Consider the following 21144-nt stretch of genomic DNA (forward strand, 5'->3'; position numbering starts at 1 on the left):
GTATCATTAAGGTCAGATGGTGAGGTTGTCTCGGTTAGTGAGTAATGATGCCACCTTTGAGAAAGGATTGTTTACTAAGAGGGACTATCCTTTAAAGTTACTAGTTAAAATCAAAAGGGAAATAATGTTTAAAAGGGGCAACAGTGGGTATACAGATTTTGAAGATGACTGGGTGTCAAATGCAAGCAGTAGTTAGTGACAAGGGTGGTGATGTGATGGTTCTGAGATACAATGGTCAATCTACTGTCATCGGTACAATTTTGAACGATTGTTGGCACAAATGCATTGAGCAAGGAACAAAGGAAACACTGGGTGACAAACCACAAATAGCTTTTAGTCGGGGTAAGAACATAAAGAACATTATTGAGGGACCTGCAAGGAAGGGTACAAATACAAGACATAGGTCAATTATGAGTAAATGTGGCAGTTATAAATACCACAAATATATTAATGATGGACCTTATGTCAGTCATAAGTTCACTATGAAATGCCCGGGGAGATGCAATTGCAACTCTCAGAAATTGGTGTACCTTGCCATGTGTACGTCAAGCCCAGCATTTTAAGTTGGGAAGATGACATGCAGGTTCCGGGACAGAATAGGTACACACATCAGGTCCATCAAGAATAAGGACCTGCACAATGCTTTGTACATTCACAGTACCAAGTGCCCTAACTTTAGGAGATTCATCTTTTTTGTTATTGACAGGGTACAAAAAAAATGAAAGAGGAGGTGACTTCAACCTGGAAGTAGAGGCAAGGGAAACAAAATGGCAATTAAGGCTAAATGCTACTACAACGCCAGGTTTGAATAACAGCATTAGCATGGTGCCTATTCTGAAAGAAAGGGCTAACCACATTTAAAATGTGAAGTTAAAAGTTTGTGTTTTATAGCAAAACAAAATGTACAGGAATTTTTAAAATTATGGATACGTTTTTGTGTAGTAAGTTTGGAAAGTATGCAAGGTTTTTCAGCTGGGAAACCGTGGTGTATACAATATATATTATATATGTCATGTCTTTTTAAATGTTGATTTAATATGTATGGGGAGAATTTTGATTGGTTACATGTGACTTAGATTTATTTTAAACTAGGGGAATTGTTTGTTCACAATGACTTTGAAGAAGCCTGTGTGATATAGGGTGAAAGCGTTTAGTCTTGTGGATGTATTAAACAGTGTTTTGTTTACATTCATGGCAGTGAGTTTTTTTTTTCTTATTTTGTTCTACAGTCCATCTCTGGCCTACAGAGCACATTCTGATCCAAACTGAACAGATCTGTTGCACATTCACAAAACAAAAAGCATCCTGGTGTGGTTCCTGAACTAGCATCCCATCCCTTTGCTCAAATATAAGGGCAATGAAAAAGAACTCCCAACACCCTATCCCAGACACAAACCCCACCCACAAGTCTTCATTGGAAGTGCAAAATACAGCGCTGATAGACTGCTTACAGCAATCTGAAGCACATGCTGCCTCCCAGACAGCTCTTCATTGGAAAAGCTAGAAAAAGTTTGCCAGTTGCTGGTACAGAAAGAAGAATGCAGAAATAGCACTTAAGGACTGCACCTTCTAACACCTTGCACCTGAGCCGGATGCCCCATTCACCCCATCCTTGCTATACTGCAGTTAAAAACACTATCCAAGGACCTCAATCTAACCTGCAACAAAGACAGACACGTCAGAGACAGGTATGTATCTCAGAGACTGATCCTCCTCTGGAATAGGCTTCCCCTTTCATGTGGGGCAAAGTTTTGTCCTGCACTTATTCAAGTGCAAAATTGTACTAGAGGATGGAGAATCATAAATTTACCCCTGGCCTCCAGCCTACATCTAGTTTAGAAGAGTTTGTAAAAACTCAGCCACCCATGCTCAAGTTATACATGCCCTACATAAAGCCTATGGGACCCAGACAGGTCTATTAAATTTGGGTAGCACAATTAAGCTTAAAAGGCCATTTAGGATCATAAGTCTAGTAATCACTGTGCTCCGGTGAAAACTGTATTAAATTAGGAGTTAGACAAGGTATCTACTTACTCCTGCATGTCCACATTTACACCTGTTCCATTGCTAATGCTTGTACACAATTGCACTCCATTCCAACATAATGTGATTGTACCGTGTAAATGTATTCTATCAGTGAGGTTGTATCACTGCATATGTATTCTTATTCAATATGCTTTTATGTAATGTAAACCATTTCAATATGCTACTGTTAATTTTCTAATAATGCACCGACACTGTTTAATTTACATTGCATCCTGCATTACATTTTACCCATGGAGTAACACACACACACACACACACACACACACACACACACACACACACACACACACACACACACACACACACACACACACACACACACACACACACACCAAATGCCCTCTGCAGAGACACAGAAGAACTGAACTGGATGCTAAAACTCTTGCAGTTTTCCAAAGGGATGACATGACAGATTTTGAGAATGCTAAAATATATGCAGTGTTGCAATCTACTTCACACTACAAGGTAATAAAAAGTCAAATCTAGCAGTATCACAGTTATTACTGATGTCACATGAAGCATCATCTCTTCTTATACAGATGACATCATCAGCATAATACAAGACATTCTTACACGGCAAGAAACACGATTAAATGGTACTGAAAAAAAGTCTTCTATTGTCACAGCTTTAATTAAGGAAATTATATTAAAATAGTCCATGCCATACAAAAAGCAGCCAAGATGGTGAGATCATTTTATAACAGCCATGAATGAAATAAATGGTCCTAATTCACTTGTGCCTAACATACAAATCCAGAGGCTAATTAATACTGCTAAACAAAATCTGCAACACTGACTGCCAGTGATCAGATTACTCCCCATACATACAACACCATGAGGTACCAAAAAATTTCTCTAAATACAGTAGTTACTACACCTGCACATTTGATACTTCACGGTTTAAAGAAAAAAAACTGTACTTAGTCTGATCTCTTCCAAACATTGTAATGAAGGATTTTTCATACAATTTTTCGCGAGTTCTGTACAATAAACATACCCTTTTGAAAGCAGTGGCATGGTTTTCATTATCTAAAATGAATGCATCACACGCACGTACTACAGATACTTGTGTGTATGGGTATAAGACTTCATCAGCCACTTTCCCCATATTCACATGGGCCAGGGGTGCCACATCAGTCTTAGTCAAAGTGACCAAATCACCTAGAGCCAGTATATATACACCACTAAGTGGCTGGTACTGAATACAAACATGTAACAATGTAGAAACAATTATTGGCAATTTATAGTCTTAACATAAAACCACACCCATTCTGTATACAGAACCATCCAGTATTCTCCATGCATAGCCAATGGCTGTGTACTCACTACTGCTGAGACAAATATGTCCAGAAGGCTCAGCAAATGCAGCTGATGACAGGCATAAACCCTATAAAAAACTCTAACAAACGGATTAGCATGCAAAAAGGAAGACAGCTGCACACTCATGTCAGCTATAGTCGAACCACATTTTATCTTCCGTCAGTTTCCATCTCATTATCAAATACAGGCTGCACCAGCATCTTCACTGTGGCTTAAAATGGATTTGCACATTGTACCTCAGCTCCTGGGTTACCAGATCATACAAGGGATTAAGAAGCACAAGAACTTTGACTGTGAAGAGTTTTGTCAGAGGTGCATCTTACTTACCACCAATCAGGGTTTGTCAGTCTTTCATGCATATTCTACTAGAATGAATCAAACTGTTCGTCTGACAGCACAACTGTGTGCTAAATCAGGTTGTAGAAGTTTAACAGGAACCTACTCACTACTGACATAAAAGGCTATGAAGTTCATGCCAAAGGTGAAAATGTGTTGCCAGTCTAGAAAGCAGAAATTAGTCGTGGCTCTGGTGCACCATTTCTTGCAGTAATGTGCAAAGTCTGAATTTGATCCTGTCTACTTCAAGTCAACACAGTACAAATAAATAAAACTTTTGTGAAATCCACTCCCCTCAGGTATGAGAGGTAATCATCCCTCAGATTTTACATTGATAGGAATGTAAAAGTTTTACATTAATCTTAACAGTGTTGTTACACCTGTCATGTAACATCTCCAAAAACATTCTTTATTGTCCACTAGGCTCGCCTAATGGTTGAAGTGTATTCCCTACGTGCAGAAGAAAAAAAGATTTTTAGAAGTTTTTTCTCCAGTTCAATGTATGCTTGATTATCCGAACTACCCTAGGTCCCAATTAATTCAGATAATCAACTTCTTTCTACTGTAGAAGAAAGCCTAACCGCAGACTCAGGTAAATGAAGTTTTATGAAACACTTCTTTATGGGAGGAGAAGTCGCAGGGATCGGCTATTTTTTTAAAGTTTTGTCCACAGTCCTTTTAATAACATATCTTAGGGAGGTGGACCAGATTACCAAGAGAGAAATCTTTATAGTTTTTCTCAGATTAAAGACCGAAAATGGCACTACAGGAAGCAGTTGGTACTCAATCTCCCCAGAACTATTTCACACAGGTTAGAAGTTGGCAGGTACTAATGTTAGTTATTCTTCAATGACAACCTTAAGAAGCATCAATGACTGGGAAACTTCAAAGCAGACTAAATACCCCTGCTTTTGGAAGTTGCAACAGTATAAACAGATGACAGTGATTTGCCACAGTGCGTGTCTGTGTGTGCTCACTTAAATTACTTCCTTTTTTTTTTTGGTTGCCTTAGCTGGTTCTAGGTGTTTAAAATCAAAATTTTCTTTGATTTCATTCTTAAGGAATTGAAACATTTCAGGACATTTTTTTCTCATGATCAGCATCCTAATTGCCTCCATCTCTACTCACAGGGATGGCCACTGAGATACTGGAGAGCAATTGTGGTCCTCAGAACAGTAAATGTCCAAGTATAAATACAAGAAATATCAATTGTGAGACTTGTAGTCTCAGAGTATCCCCCCTTACTTCAAGGTACAGTGATCTTAGAGTTGTGTTTGGAGCAGCCCTCACATCAGGAGATGTGAACTCCCAAGTGTTTTTAAGTGTAACAGATCACTTTGAATTCTTTGTAGAAAATGTAATTTATGAAGTACCAAGACTTGCAGTATCATATCTTGTACTTTTGATAAAGCAGCCATGTTTAGACTCTTCCACAGTACAGCCTGGGCTCAAAGAAAAACATTGTGTCGGTCTTTGGCTACTGTCTGCTACAAGCATATTTTCTAAAACATTTCAGATTAATATAGCGGCAGCTCACATGTAAATCAGAAAAAAAAAGCAAATAAACATGAAAAAATTTGCTTGAAGGAAATAAAGGGCCACATTCATTAATGCCTACACTAAAAGGCATGCGATCTGTATTCATGAACATCCCTAGCACATTTTTTGTGCTTTCTAAGTGTACATGTAGTCTACACTTTGTGGTAACCTTTACAAACCCCCCTCAATATTTAAGGCTGCAAGAAAATCAGTAGGAAAACTAAAAGGAGGAGGAAAATAGTGCGAGTTATGCTTGTGTTATCCATTTACTCAGAACAGCATACACCTCATGTACACTTAGTGTAGGCATTGAATGTTGTTCGTTTACTCAGAACAGCGTACACCTCATGTACACAGTGTAGGCATTGAATGTTGTCCATTTACTCAGAACAGCGTACACCTCATGTACACAGTGTAGGCATTGAATGTTGTCCATTTACTCAGAACAGCATACACCTCATGTACACTTAGTGTAGGCATTGAATGTTGTCCGTTTACTCAGAACAGCGTACACCTCATGTACACTTAGTGTAGGCAGTGAATGTTGTCAGTTTACTCAGAACAGCGTACACCTCATGTACACAGTGTAGGCATTGAATGTTGTCCATTTACTCAGAACAGCGTACACCTCATGTACACAGTGTAGGCATTGAATGTTGTCCATTTACTCAGAACAGCGTACACCTCATGTACACTTAGTGTAGGCATTGAATGTTGTCCATTTTGTCCATTTACTCAGAACTCAGACAGAACACCTCATGTACACAGTGTAGGCATTGAATGTTGTCCATTTACTCAGAACAGTGTACACCTCATGTACACAATGTAGGCAGTGAATGTTGGCCATTCAGAACAGCGTACACCTCATGTACACTTAGTGTAGGCATTGAATGTTGTCCATTTACTCAGAACAGCGTACACCTCATGTACACTTAGTGTAGGCATTGAATCCTACAGAAAGTTTTCAAAGCTGGGTCACTAAATTGGAAAACTTCCAGCACTGCAGCAGAATCAAAAAGCAGTACACTAGTCTATAACAAGCAAGATTATACATGAATGAGTCTCAACCACCTACAATTAGTTCCTTAGCAAACACAAGACAACTGCTGGTCCCTCACAGGGAAAAAACACCATTTATGAGAATTTGGTCTGAGAAATGAGACAGAAAAGGTAACCTAAATGCTGTGACTTATTGTCCCACAAAAATCTGTACTGTACTTGGTGCAGAGCTCATACTGCAATCACTTCTAAAGAAGCTTACAACAATACTAATTTATCAAGTCCTTCTCACAGAATTCTTCCCACTACATTTTCATGAAACATAATAGTTGGTATATGTTTTGTTCTAAAAATGCCATTCTAACATTCAACATTCCTCATTTGTTTTCAGACTAACAGCATATCAGGAAGCAACGTTATTCAACAGCATAGTCATACTGTCTTATCCTGGGAGAATTTGTATCTGCTAGTAACATTCAAAATGTACTGATACACAGTTTCAAGTATGACAGAAAAAAGAAACTGACCTGTACCTCTAATTTCAGGGAGTGTTAAGACTTTTTATTTCTCATTTTTGTAGCACACTGCTTAAAATATACCAATCCATAGATAAAATTAAACATAAGGCAAAAACTGTTATTTCCTAATTAAACTGAGATGGCACGGATGAGTTACCTAAGCATATTGTAACCACTAATCAAGTGATTATAAACAGCCATATCCCTTACAATTTATATTAACCGCTACTCTTAATCTCTGTAAACGTGCTATGCCATAGTAAAGTGTAGTACATGGCCATCTGGGCTTAACCACAAAATTATACCTTTAAGTGATTGTTAGGTAATCATTTTGAAAATGAAGTACTTCTCACTCAAGATTCAAAACTCTTTTTGTGGTTAAACTTACGTGCTCAGTTACTGCTTTGCTGAACTTACATAAAAAAGCAAGAAATGAATTGTTTCAAGAATAATAGTCTAGGTTCATTTAATTGTGGAGAGAAATAACATATCTTATTTTTTAGAATATGTTTATAGTAAAAGATTCAAACATTTTGTGACTTTCTTTAGAAACCATCTTAAGCAAGGAGTTCTGAAAATGCTGCAGTCAATCACCTTTTTATTAGCTGCAGCCAGTCAATACCAAGAGGGTTTTTAACATTAAGCAATGTTTTCTTTTCAAAAGGTACAACGCCCTTGTCCACTTGTCACATTTCACAGCTGAATGTTCTCACTACATTCATGCACTTAAGTGTTCCCACACACTGCACCTGTCCATTGTTATGCTCCTAGTGGCCTATTTAGGCATTCTGGATGACCAAGCAAAAAAGTAAATTCATCACAACTAAAATCAGAAAACATGAGCAGTCAATGTGAAAAATTCTCTCTCCCTTGCTTGTGCTACACATTCATCTCCATAATCAATACATTCATGTCCATAATCAATACATTCATGTCCGATCAGTGATCTTTTGCGCAAAGGAGTTTTTCTATGATCTCTAAGGACCAAAACAAGTTGCGAGAAAAACTATGAAAAGGCATTTATCTCAAGACGCTCTTTTTCCCCTTAAACTTGTAGTTATGCTATTTAAAAGAAATGGTACACAAATGCAATATCAGTGACAGAACAATTTTCATAAAAATCAGTGGCAAAGTTTAACACAAATTCCTTCACTTTAATGCACAAAGGGTATGTTCTTCCTAGCTGTACCTGAAATTAAATACTTCAGTGAGAAGAGCAGCTCAGTAAGCTTGCGATGCTATCAACCTACAAATTCTTTTGCATCTCTAATCAAAAAGTATTCATTGATTCAGTAGTTGATGACAGTGAAGCGGTTCAGTCTTCATTGTTCACATTTACACGTCTGAAGTCCAGCCCTGTAATTTGGAGCTACCACTTATAACACTGAATATCCCAACACAGAACAAAATGAACTGTTCTGAGTTAACACAAAAGTCTGTCACTCTCCTGCTTATGAAGTTAAGACATTCTGGCAGACAGCAGCCTACAATTATAAGCATAAGTGGTCAGAGGAAACATGCACAAATTGTGAAGGGTCGGTCAGTCTGTAACATTTCAAACCTGAAACAGGTAAAGGCTGCAAGTAAATGCGCACTTAAATATATTGTTAAAAAAATAATAGCACTTCAGTCCAGAATCCTGTAATTGCAATTCAAAGACTAAGGAATCTTCCCCCACCCTAGCAATATAAACATTTGTCTTAAATCAAATCAACAACAGCGCATGCAGCTGGACAGAAACTAAAGCCAGCACAGCACACATGATTTTGCTCTACTTTCGTTTGCCAGAGAAATAATCCAACCTATTATATAGGCCTTAAAACCAAAACTTTTTGATAAGGTACACAAGAATAATACAGGTAATCACGGCTGTATATTTTACATGATCATGCTTTAGGTAACATCCTCTGATGACTACCACATCATGCCATTCTACCTGGATGATGAAATTTTGAACAAGATACAAAATATACATCAAATATGTTAAATAGTGCAGTAGCAATGACTCAGGAAGCAACAAAGGACAGTATATTGGGAGGACAACGATGAGGCAAGAGGAAATCAGACTTGCAAACCTACTTCCTAAACCAAAGAGACACTATTCAGCTCCCATAAAACACTAGGGTCACCACTTGCCTCTTTTTGCACAACAGGGTCCCTACTTGGGCAGTTATCCTGAATGGTAAATACCTTGATATTTTAAGAGAAAAAAAATGTTCCTTTAATAATACTAGCAAAGAAAATTGCTTTATATCTGAAACTCCTACCTATCACCAAAACAACATAAACAATCCAAACACAAGAGTAAGCAGGGGCAACAGATTTTTTTTTTTGGGGGGGGGGGGGGATAAACTTTCGGCTAGGCTTGTAAGGGCCCCAGGGCCATTAGCCTAGTAACCTCCTTTGATCCTACGATTTCTGCAAAAGGAGTGAAGCACAATCATTTGCATTGGCAATGGATATGATTTGATAAAATCTCAGGTTTCCAAAAATAAATAAATAAATAACTTTCAGCACTTCAAAAGGTGGCAAAACCAATAAACGCACTAACCATATATTTTTTTCTTAATAAAGCACGGTAATTAGTTCACTGTTAACACCATACATGTAGCACTGCTGTAGAAAAACGTGTTAGAAGCCCTGATCATCACACTTCTCAACCTCTTAATGCCTAAAACAAGAGAGGAACAAAGACCTAAAAATAGGGCAGATTTTAAATATTTCTGTTATTAAACTTATAAAGTTGATAGAATAGCAGGTTTTGTTTTAGCATGCACTTTCCAAAGGACATACTCTCTGAAACTCCAATGTGTGTCACTTTTCAGTGGCTTCAATCTTCATTAATTTGCTGAAAAAACAGAGTTATATGAGGAACAGAACACAAATATGAGGCAAAAATCTGGACAGTTGACAGGTAAACTGAACACCAAATTAAAAATCAGTTAAGCGGGAGAAGTAAAACAACCAACTTGTGTTTTAACCACATTACAATAAACACCAGCATATGATAGCCTACAGATTAAATAACTATATCATATTACCAGTGCATGCACTTTCAAAATGCAGTTTACTTTGTTTTATTACTTTGCATTTACAACAAGCTCTTTTAACTAAGACTATCAAGAAAACCTTCGCCTACTGTTAACACTAAACAAAACGAATGCAGCACAGTTCCAAATTTCACTGCATGATACAGAACAGAAGTTTATGATCCAAATCTCATAATCCTGAAACTGCACTTTAGCACAGCAATTCATGTCACGGGTTATGTATCCCCAAATATTATCAAAGCTAAGTAGACAAACAAAAGGCTGCACCCAAACACAGACAGGAGTTTTACAAAAATGCTGAAAAGTAACATACTGCCCAGCTTCTCAGTACTATTACCATCAGTGCAGCAGTTAAAAGACGCAGTCTACCACATAAAGCACTGCCTGGAGTGATGGTCATGTGAAAATGTAGAGGTCAGTCCATTCCCCTTACCTTATTTTGCACCAGATGGACCAGGGTGTAATTCTTGGTCACAATGCTCATTGTTAACCGTAGAGCTTAGTAAGGAAGCAGAGTCGTGGAGGCAACTCATGAGTTCTACAGCTGCTGATGCATTAGGCATTACACGAAAATATAAACATTAGGTCACCGCTAGGACCAGCTGGGAAACAGACAGAAATGCAAACAACCAGCCGTAACGGAGTATTCTTGGGACCACGGGAGCAGATGAAAAAGCACAAAGAGATTAACAGAACTCTGCAACCAGGAACCACACAGACTTTGTAAACATTACAAAATCATGCCCCAGTAATAAAAAAACAATGAAACTGACTGGATTTCTTTTATCTTTTTACCTTTGTGGCTGCTGAAGGCGGTATACCATGATAGAGAGAGGAAGGCGCACAGACCAAAGAAGAGGATAGTTAAGAAGGTGCCATTGCGGAGCCTCATCTCCTTCGCCCCCGTACCATAGCCGATGTGGTGGAGGGCGGCTGCGGCAGATGTCGCGGCTGCAGAGATGCATGGGCAGTGTAGTCCAGTAAGAACGCGCGCCGCTACTTCCCAGCAACTCTTGTACAACTCAGTTAGGTGCGGGGGTGGGTAGGAGGCTCTCGCGGACAGCGCTGCAGATGGAAAGCCCCTTGGCCAATCAGAATGGGCGACAGGGAGTAAACCAGTGACGATTAGGTGATGGAGGTTTCACTTTAAAGGGCTCAGCAAAAGCAGCTGGCGAGCTTGTTTTTATTTACAGATAACGGCACTGCCTTGCAGAGATCCATGTTTAGGCGTAGCAGACAGTGATCTTTATTCAAAAATATGTGCAGAAGCTGTCGATGACCAGGTGATGAGCTTCTACGTACTTTGTGATGTGTATGGCATTCGTATTTACAGAATAAAGGCTATGCTTAAAGGTTATGTATTTAATCGTACCTGAAAAAGATGGTCAGGTGAAATGGGTTTTTGATGGATTTTTATTTCAGAAACTACATTCATCAGCACTTACTGACTTGCTAAAGAGAATAGTTTCTGTTTCAGGACTGCACAACGCTAAACCCTTAAGCTGAATTTATTTATTATGTTTTGTTTGCCGATTTAAATCATGCTGAAAAAATATTACTTTCACGACAGGTAGTTTGGTACCTGAGTGCAGATATTATATTATAAATAAAGTGCAGAAGATGATTTTAGGAGTTCACCAGTTTTACTTATTTGATTTTGTTTTATCGTTGTGGACACTGGTTGTGCCCCCCCCCCCCCCCCCCCCCAAAAAAAAAAAAAACTTTTCAGCTGGGACCTGCAGAAAAAAAAAACTTTTCAGCTGGGACCTGCAGAGAAAGTAGAAGTAACCGTATACAGTGATCAATCTGCATTAACAGATAGTAACAGAGAATGCCTAATACAAAAACGAAAGTAAGTTCAAGGTAGTTATAAATAATTAAGAATTACTAGTAAAATAATATACACATCGCAAGAAACGTTTTATATGTAATACAGAGCAGGCCAGTGAAGTAGTTATCCTTGCCACCAAATAAGTAGTTGGGTTATGTTTGGTTGCATTTGAACTGAAGTTTTAAAAAGTGACATGATCTCCTGATTTTTTTCTCTTATAAGGAGCAGCAATGCACAAATCTGCACCAAACATACAAGCAACGTTATTAGATTGCATTTCTGTACTCTGCCAGCTGTATGCGATCATTTATGGAATTAACTCATTCAATAGGCTGGGCTCACCAACATCAAGAATCATAAACACTTCAGGGGCACAATTTTGTAATTATAAGTGTGTGTGTGTCTGTGTGTGTGTGTGTGTGTGTGTGTGTGAGAAGATACATATATATCCATCTCTCTCTCTCTCTCTCTATATATATATATATATATATATATATATAGTATAAGCATAGCATAGTTTTCTGAGGGTGAGGACTTGCATAATATTCTGGCAGTTTTGAAATTTTGTAATTTAAACAAGGATGTAGTGAGATATGAGCACTTTTTAAAGTTTTGTTTACTCTCGTGTGTAAAAAATATATGTATCCAGCCTGGCCTTTGGTCAAAAGTTGCTGACAGCTAAGCTTCTTGTATTCTTTGCCTGCTTCTAACTGCCATGCTTTCTTGCAGAGATACTTTTCTGACTGGGTCTGTCTTTTTTTCCCCCAAAATCTCTTTATTTCAATTTTCTTTTTTCAAATAATAACAGTACGGTAACTCAAAAACACAAATAAACAATACAAATACCTATCTAAAAAAAACAGACAACAATCTCGTTCTGAGAAAATTATACATATATATATATATTATATATATATATATATACACAATATATACACAAGAAGTCACTACATCATCAAGTAAAGTATGAGAATTCTTATGTTCATTTGGTCTCATAAGGGATAGTTAAAATGGGGATAGTCTATATATAAAGTAAAATAGAAATATATCCATTTATTTGTATGTTTAGGGAAAATATCTAGTTACACATATACTAAGAGAAGGGAGAAGATGCAAGAAAGACTGTTTATACTACATTCATTTCTTATTTAAAGGTTAGCTTTTCATGACAATTTGTAGGCAAATTTTGTCAAGAATTATATCTAGTAAGTAACCCCAATATTTTTGGTAATAATGTTTGTTTTTTGTTTTTGAATAAATTAATTTTGTGAGATGAGATATATTTGTTAGCAATATTACAAAAATTGTCCCATGTAATTGGTGACATGACATTCCAATTCTTTGTAATAAAGAATTTAATAAGGGCACACATCGTAATAAAGATGTTTTAATATTTTTGGGAGTTGATTGATATTAATGTGCAATATAGCTGTCTCCCAACTAAGGGTTGATTTTTCATATCCCATCTTCTCTAATCTTACTCTCAAGGAACACCATAAGTTATGTATCTTAGTACAGTTCCACATGACATGTAAAATATCAGCTGTTTGAGCTGGACAATGGGGCCATATAGGCGAAAAGTTAGGATTGAATTTATTTAATTTAGATAAGGTATAATATAGATTGTTATTTACCATAATTTGTGTATATAACAGCTTGAAAGGAATGAATTCAGTTGTATTTTCAATGGCTAGTTTCTTATTTTCTTCAGTCGGTGATTGATTTTTCATTTGCCAAAAGTTTGAAAATAATAAAGAATTCTGATGTTTTGCACTCATTACAATTTTATAAGTCCTAGAAATTGTTTTCCCTTTAATCGCAAGATTTTCAAGTATTAATTTAACTAAAGCTATGTTCTGTAAGTCAGTGTGTATTTGTGAGAATTTAGCATTTATAAGATGATGAATTTGGTTACGGATAATACTATATTTCATAGGAAGTTCGAGTTCGAGTCTCATTTGCCCCGTGTTAGAGTCTTTCCATTGGTATATATCCCATATTGTGTAGTCTATTATCAGGGTTAGTTTGTTAGATTTACTGGTTTATTATTTATTAGTAGATTGGGATTTAGGTGTAACGGTTGTATAAGGGCAAAAGCGTCAGCTAATTGCAATGATTTAAATAGTTTCTGTGTTGTAAGAATCATGTTTTTAATTAGTGGGTGTAAATTCTTTGTGTATATGCTAGCCTGGTTTAAATTCAAGAATGATAATGATTTGATATTACAGCCAAGGGATTTCAACTGTTCATACCAGATTTTGGTCCACTGGGGTGTCCAAGTGTTTATATATGGGTCATAGTTTATTATTTGTATTAGTCTGTAAACAGTAATTATACTACAGTAAAGCTTAAAATCAGGTAACCCCAATCCCCCCTTATCTTTGGCGAGTACAAGTTTTGCGTATTTAATTCTGGTAGATTTGGGATACCATAAGAATCTTGATATAGCTTTTTCCATGGCAAGGAAGAAGTTTGGGGGAATATTTGAAAAGGTAGCATTTAATTGAAAGAGTATTCTTGGTAGAAAATTCATCTCGACAACACTAGCTTTTGACAGTGGAGACATATTAATGTTAATGTTCTTCCATCTATCCATATCGTTTTGAATACTAGTCCATGTAGTTAGTAGGTTATTGTTTATAATATCGTTGAAGTCTAAAGTAAATATTATTCCTAGATATTTTATCTGGTTGTTTATTTTGATCTCACTCATAGGAAAGTACAATTCTTTATGTCCTATAGGATTGAGGGGAAATATGTGTGACTTGTTTAAATTTAAATTATAATTTGAAACTACCGAGAACTCATCAATAACTTTAAGTATTTTTGGGAGGTCAGTAGTGGGAAGTTGGAAGTATATATTTAAGTCATCAGCAAAGGCTGAGTATATAAGATTTGTATTGTGGATTCTGGGAATATGATGAAAGTTTTTTTTGTGAAATAAACAAAGAGGGATTCTAGATAAAGATTAAATAGGTGTGGCGAAAGAGGACATCCTTGTCTTGTACCATTGGATAAGAGTATAGGGTTAGTTATAAGTTTATTTACCTGTATAGTGGTAGAAGCTTTCAGATACAGAACCTGGATATAAAGGTAGTATATTAAAGAGAAAGTGTAAGTTTACTCTATCAAAAGCTTTAGTTGCATCTACTGTAAAGGCATATCTGGGGCATTTATCCCTATTAAGTAGTCTTACAATGGTATCTAAGAGGAGGGTGTTGCCACTTGTTTGCCTGTTTGTCATAAAGCCCATTTTTTGTTGGGAAATAATAGAGGGGAGTATATTCTTAAGTCTATTTGCTATAACATGGGCTAATGTCTTAAGATCAGTGTTTATGAGGGCTATTGGTCTATAATTTGCTGGATCTGTTGGGTCAGAATGTGGTTTAGGAATCAACACTGTCTTGGAGTTATTTAAGTATTTCTCTGTTATACCATATTGTATTATATAGTTGAGAACTTTTAATAACACTTTGGAGATAGGTTCCATGAATAGCTTATAAAAATCAGATGTGTATCCATCAGGCCCAGGGGATTTACCTAGTTTTAGTTTGTTTATTGCAGGTTTTATCTCTTTTAATCGTAACAGTGATTTTAAGAGTTTCCTTTGATCTTCTGTAATTTGTGGAAAGTTTATATTATGTATAAAATCCTCAAATCTGTCTGTAGATGATGATAAGGGTATATTGTATAATTTCTTATAAACATGTTCAAAAGTGTCCACTATATCTTGATCTTTATATTTCACCTGTCCTTCATATTTTATTTCTTTGATCCTAGGAGGTCCACTTTTTATGTTAATTAGTCTAGCTAGGAATTTTGATGGTGTTTGAGCCCATTCTGAATATTGATATATTGACCTTAATTCTAAGAAGGAGATATTTTCTAAATAGTGTTTGTGTAATTGTTTTTGCCAATCAATTATTTTTTCCTCAAGTTCTATAGAATATTTTTCCTGAAGTTCTAGTTCAGCAGTGTTTATTTGATACTCTAGTTCATTCTTAAGATTGTTATACTTTTTTTGAGCCATGCAGATTTTTGAATAATAATACCCCTGATGACCGCCTTGGTAGCCGCCCATTGTATGTCGTATGGAATTTGATCAGATATAAAATCATTTTGAAGTTGGGCTAGCACATTCTGAATTTCTTGTGTAGTTTCTTGGTTTTGTATAATTTTAGGATTTAACGTCCAGGTATTGAAATAGAAAATATTTTGTTTATGAGCTTGAAAGTTTATTAAAAGTCTAATTTTGGAATGATCTGAAAGAGTTCTAGTGATACAGAATAATTTAATTTGTTAGAAAGGAAAGCAAGGGAAATTAGAAAAGCATCTATCCTGGACCAAGTTTTATGAGTTGCTGAAAATAAGTGAATCTTGTTATTGTTTTATCATATTGAAATTTAACATAAGAGTCAATTAGTTCAAATGTATTTTGTAATTCTTCAGGTGCTGTAGTGGTAGATTGTGACTGTCTGTTTTTATTATGCGATCTATCCTTATCTAGATTTAGTAAAGCAATCCAGTCCCCACCTACAATAAATAGATGATTTGGGTATTTGGCTAATATATTAAAGATTTCATAAATGAAGAGCTATTGATTTGAACAGGGGCTATATATATATATATATATATATATATATATATATATATATATATATATTAAGAAAGAGTAATGGTTTGTTTAAAGTATGATATTCAGCATTAAATAATACTCATCTTCCCTTTGAGTCAGCTTCATAGGAAGTAATCTCTCATTGGAAGGATTTATTTACTATAATGGCCACTCCCCTGGACAAAGAACTATAATTTGCAGCAACTGCTGTTTTAACCCATTTTCTTTTCTTTTCCCTAACCCAAAATTGGTCACCTAAGTGAGTTTCTTGCAAGAAAGTTATATCAGCTTTAGTTTGATATGTGAGGTGCATGATTACATTTCTTTTCTTTTTATCTACCATCCCTTTAACATTCCAAGAGTCTATGATTATCATTTTTATTAATATTGTTGAAGTTTCTCATTAGTTGATACACAAAAATACAGTTATAAACTTTTTCTGTTAGTGTATTTATCTTAAGAATAAATGTTGTGACTTCTATACTCCTAAACTCTAAATAGGTGCCTAACCACCCATCCCTCTGTATTAGTAAATGTGCATGAGTTAAGAAACTAAAAGAAACTATTATTTTTAACAACAAGGAGTAGATATATATCAGAGGAATGTCAATAATACCCATACTGTTCCAAATGCTAACAGACTGTGCCCATCCCGCTCCTTTTGTTATTTATATACTGCATATTCATTTTCACACTTCTTAAAATATTATATTAATTGCACCCTTAAATATTATATAGAGAGAAAGGGAAAAGTAGCTTTTATAAAAAGTTTTGTAGTAACAGCAACATATTATAATTCTTAACATTTCAAGAGTTATTAAAAAGTTAACAAAACAATATTTTCAAAAACCAAGTACAATATATGTTTATTTAAAGACGGCATAATTTGAAAAATTCAACAGCATTTGCATTATTCTTGCTAACAGCAATTAACTGTGGTTCTTTAAAATGTATTGAAAACTTTGCTCAACACTGCACTGTCAAAAACCATACAAGCAATCATTGTGAACTCATATTATTAATTAACCAGTGCCATCTACTGGACAAACAGGGAACAAAAAAAAGAAAAATGTTTTTGTACCTTGCTCATAGACACATTTAAAGGTAACTCAATGGTTATGCCACTAGAATAATGATTATACATTTTAAACATTTAAAGAAGGCAGCACTTTAAAATTCAACAACACATGCCTTATTCTTACTAACAGCAACTAACTGTGGTTCTTTAAAATGTATTGGAAACTTCATTTAACATTGCCCTGGCAAAAGCCATATAGATCCATCATTGTGTACTCATATATTAATAATTAAACAGTGCCATCTACTTGAACAAACAGAGAGAAAAAAAAGAGAAATGTTTTTATACCTTGCTAATAGACACATTTAAAAGTAACTTAATGGTTATGCCAGCAGAATAATGATTATACATTTTAAACATTTAAAGAAGGCAGCACTTTAAAATTAAACATTTGCCTTATTCTTGCTAACAGCAACTAACTTTGGTTCTTTAAAATGTATTGGGAACTTCACTTAACACTGCACTGTCAAAAGCCATACAAGCACATCATTGTGAACTCGTATATTATTAATTAACTTGTGCCATCAACTGAACAAACAGAGAGGAAAAAAAAAAGAGAAATGTTTTTGTACCTTGCTCATAGACAGACTTAAAAGCAACTCGATGATTATGCCAGTAGAATAATGAGTATACATTTTAACTGAAACTACTTATGTCTAGTATTTACACTACTTAAACTATTATATCAAAGGTTATATCCCATTTTTAAATGTAATTTAATACTTTTTTTGTAAGCTGTAAATGCACTTTAAAGTCATTTCTCTATGCAGTCAGTGTTAGGTAGCTTTGAAACTTTTAAATGTAAAAGGCAGTTACTAAAAGACAGTTGGCCGGATTCACGAAGGCTTGCACAGAGTCTGAGTAGAGTAAGACACCACACAGCCAACATGTCTGCCGAGCGATCCAGGAACAGCCGGCAGGGGCGTGCATGAGAGCTCTTAAAACGACTCTTGCATGGACAGTGTTAGGATATGCAAATTACCTCATCTGCTGCTGAAAGCTATGCAAATGAGGTAAATTTGCGATCCAGGAAACACTAACCTGTCCGAGTAAGAGTAGTGTTATTTGCAGAAATGTACTCAGTTGGTAACTGAGTACCGTTCTGCAAATAGCAAAACGGAGCTATGACAGCTCCAAATAAAGGATGCATCCAGTTGAGGAAGCATGCCAATGGCCAAATATAAGGCCATTGGCATTAATATGTGTTACAAAATAATAAAATTAATTTTTCCCCCAATCTTCAATGTTTAAGCATAGCGTAGTGCCGCGCAAACGTGCGGCGCTCTAAAAAACAGAAAAAAAAGCCTAAAAATAGGCATTTTATTAAATATATTCATCTGCCATGCAGGTGAATGGCAGGCTGAAAGCACCATGGCTACTGAGTAGAGGTTGCTAAGGGGGGAAGCTCAGTCTGAGAGATGTAACTAAGCATTAGTAGGCAATCCTATGCAAATGAGTATACGGATAGTGAATCCCAGTTTTCCCTGCCATGTGAACCATGTCCCTAGAGTGTAAGAGTAGGATTAGGGGAGTAACAGAGTAGAAGATAGGTGACATCATGAGGGGGTATGTTACAAAGACTGTAAGCTTATTGGAGCAGAGTGGCATGTGTTTGCTGTGAGTTACTCAGGACTGGAAGAGGTGTGTCTACAGTTGTCTGAACTGAAACCCAGAAACTAAGGGTGTATGCCTTGGCTATCACTACAGTTTCTTGCAAAGATGCTTACACTTTGCGCGCGCGTGTACACACCTGTAAACCCGTCTAAGCCTGTGTGCGCATGTGTGTGCCCATGTAAGCCTGTGTAAGGCTATCTAAGCCTGTGTGCACACATGTGCACCCGCCTAAGCCTGTGTAAGGCTGTGTGCACGTGTTTGCGTGTCGCTGCCCCCTGTGGAAACAGAAAGGGAAAAGGAAGGAAAAGAAGTAGTAGGAAGTTAACCAAGGAGAACTAGCAGAGCTGCCAGGTGAAATCAGTCAGAATCAGCCAATTACGCAGGCAGTACACTAGCCCAGCCCAGCACTTAAAACTCTGCAAACAACATTCCCCCATGTTTTTCTCAGAAACACTGCAACACTGCAGTCTACAAAGAGAAGTGAAAACTTAAAAAGCTTAACTGAGACAAAAAAAATGTTAGGGGCTGCCATTGCTATTATAAGGCAACATGTGCAAGATGCTGAGGGTGGTGCCATTGCAAATGCTGCTGAGCAACCCACAGTGAGGAGACAGAGAAAAGTGTACAGACCCAGGGTAACCTACCAGGGGCTACATGAGCTGGAGATAGTGGAGCGCTATAGAGTGGACAGAGACCTCCTGCAGCAAATTGTTGAGCTGTGCAGGCCACACCTCACACACAGAACAAACAGAGGGGAACCCATCCCAGTGGAAACCAAGGTATGTGTTGGCCTAAGAATACTAGCAACAGGTACCTTCCATAGACCAACTTATGATATGATGGGGATTTCACAGGCATCAGCATCCAGGGTACTGCACCAGTTCCTGAATGCCATGTCAACGATCATGTATATTTTCCCAATTCCCATGAGGTATTGGCCAGCAATATGCACCTTTTCCAGCAAATAGCGGAATACCCCGAGTTAGTGGGTGCAATTGACTGCACGCACATACACGGCAAAGCACCAGCCGGTGAGCGGGGTAGGGCCTATATCAACCGCAAGGGCTTCCACTCCATCAACTGCCAGGTCATGTACGGTGCCCAGGGCTGTGTGCTGGCTGCCCTGGAAGCTACCATGATTCCTATATCTGGCATCTGACACAGCTGTACTAGACATTTGCCAATGGGGACATCCCTGACAGTCACCTAGTGGGGGATGCTGGATACGCACTGGAGCCGTGGCTGATGACACCCATCAGAAATGCGCACACACCTCAACAAGAACTCCATAATGAGGCACATGCACAGACATGAAATGTAATCGAGCATGTGTTTGGGATGCTCAAGTCACGGTCCCGGTGCCTGGACACATCTGGTGGAGCCTTGCAGTACTCACCAACTACATGTACCCAAATTGTCATGGTATGTGCCATGCTGCACAATATGATCCTGCGAAAAAAGCTGCAGCAGGAACAGCATGGGGCAGGACCACACAGCCCCCCACCATTGCCAAGGCCTGCACAGGCACAGCGTGACTCAGAGGAGGAACAACCTGAGCCTGCCCCAGTAGGCAGAAGGAGGCATGCCCAGTATGCCTTGGCCTTGGCAAAGAGGCAAGGCATAGCACATACACTAGCTCAGTAGGAACCCTGGAAATGATACCTCTCTCTGACTCGCACATAAAATAAAAGAGATGCCTAACTTGACACTACCTGTTTCCAAACATGTATAGGGAGTGTAGTATGTGCATCCGACAAAGGCAGCCCTGCAGCACCACCTGAGGCATGATTGCCATGTTTTAAGCAATATAAAGAAGTGCTAAGCAGCATTTACCAATATTTAGTATATGTAAACAAAATTGCCCGTGTTAACTAGCGCAATCTTGGGCAACGTTGAGCAATGTTGGGCAAGGTTGGGCAAAGTTGTGCAAAGTGGAGCAAAGTCTGGTAAACATGCTCATATTTGCTTTACTGTTCCTTAAGCAGTCTGGTCTGCCCAGCATGAAAATAAAAAGCAGTGACAGGGCTCGAACCTAGGATACTGTGCACTATAGCACAGTACTGAACCACTAAGCCATGATAGCATTTCAGTGGCACTGACACAGCAAGACAATTGTACACTAATGCAAACACAATGAAATGCTGTATCATGCACCTAAAGAGGCATATGGGTAACCTCCCCCACAGGCCTATGCAGAC

General features: G+C 37.3%; 1 protein-coding gene across 3 annotated transcripts in view; it reads right to left on the reverse strand.

The window, feature by feature from the left end:
• The window catches only part of MGAT4B (alpha-1,3-mannosyl-glycoprotein 4-beta-N-acetylglucosaminyltransferase B), a 1742611-nt gene extending 1731771 nt beyond the window's left edge, over positions 1–10840 (reverse strand). For 2 of the 3 annotated variants that reach the window (XM_044069458.1, XM_044069460.1), the window contains exon 1: positions 10604–10839. In XM_044069458.1, coding sequence (XP_043925393.1) covers positions 10604–10700 — 97 coding nt within the window. In that variant the 5' untranslated portion in view covers positions 10701–10839. Of the gene's footprint in view, positions 1–10603 lie in introns of all 3 variants that reach the window. The other variant, XM_044069459.1, reaches the window with a different exon arrangement.
• Positions 10841–21144: the final 10304 nt, after the last annotated feature.

Source organism: Protopterus annectens, chromosome 4.part0 (genome assembly GCF_019279795.1).
Source record: "Protopterus annectens isolate FY-2018-M chromosome 4.part0, PAN1.0, whole genome shotgun sequence".
NCBI classification, from domain to species: domain Eukaryota; kingdom Metazoa; phylum Chordata; order Ceratodontiformes; family Protopteridae; genus Protopterus; species Protopterus annectens.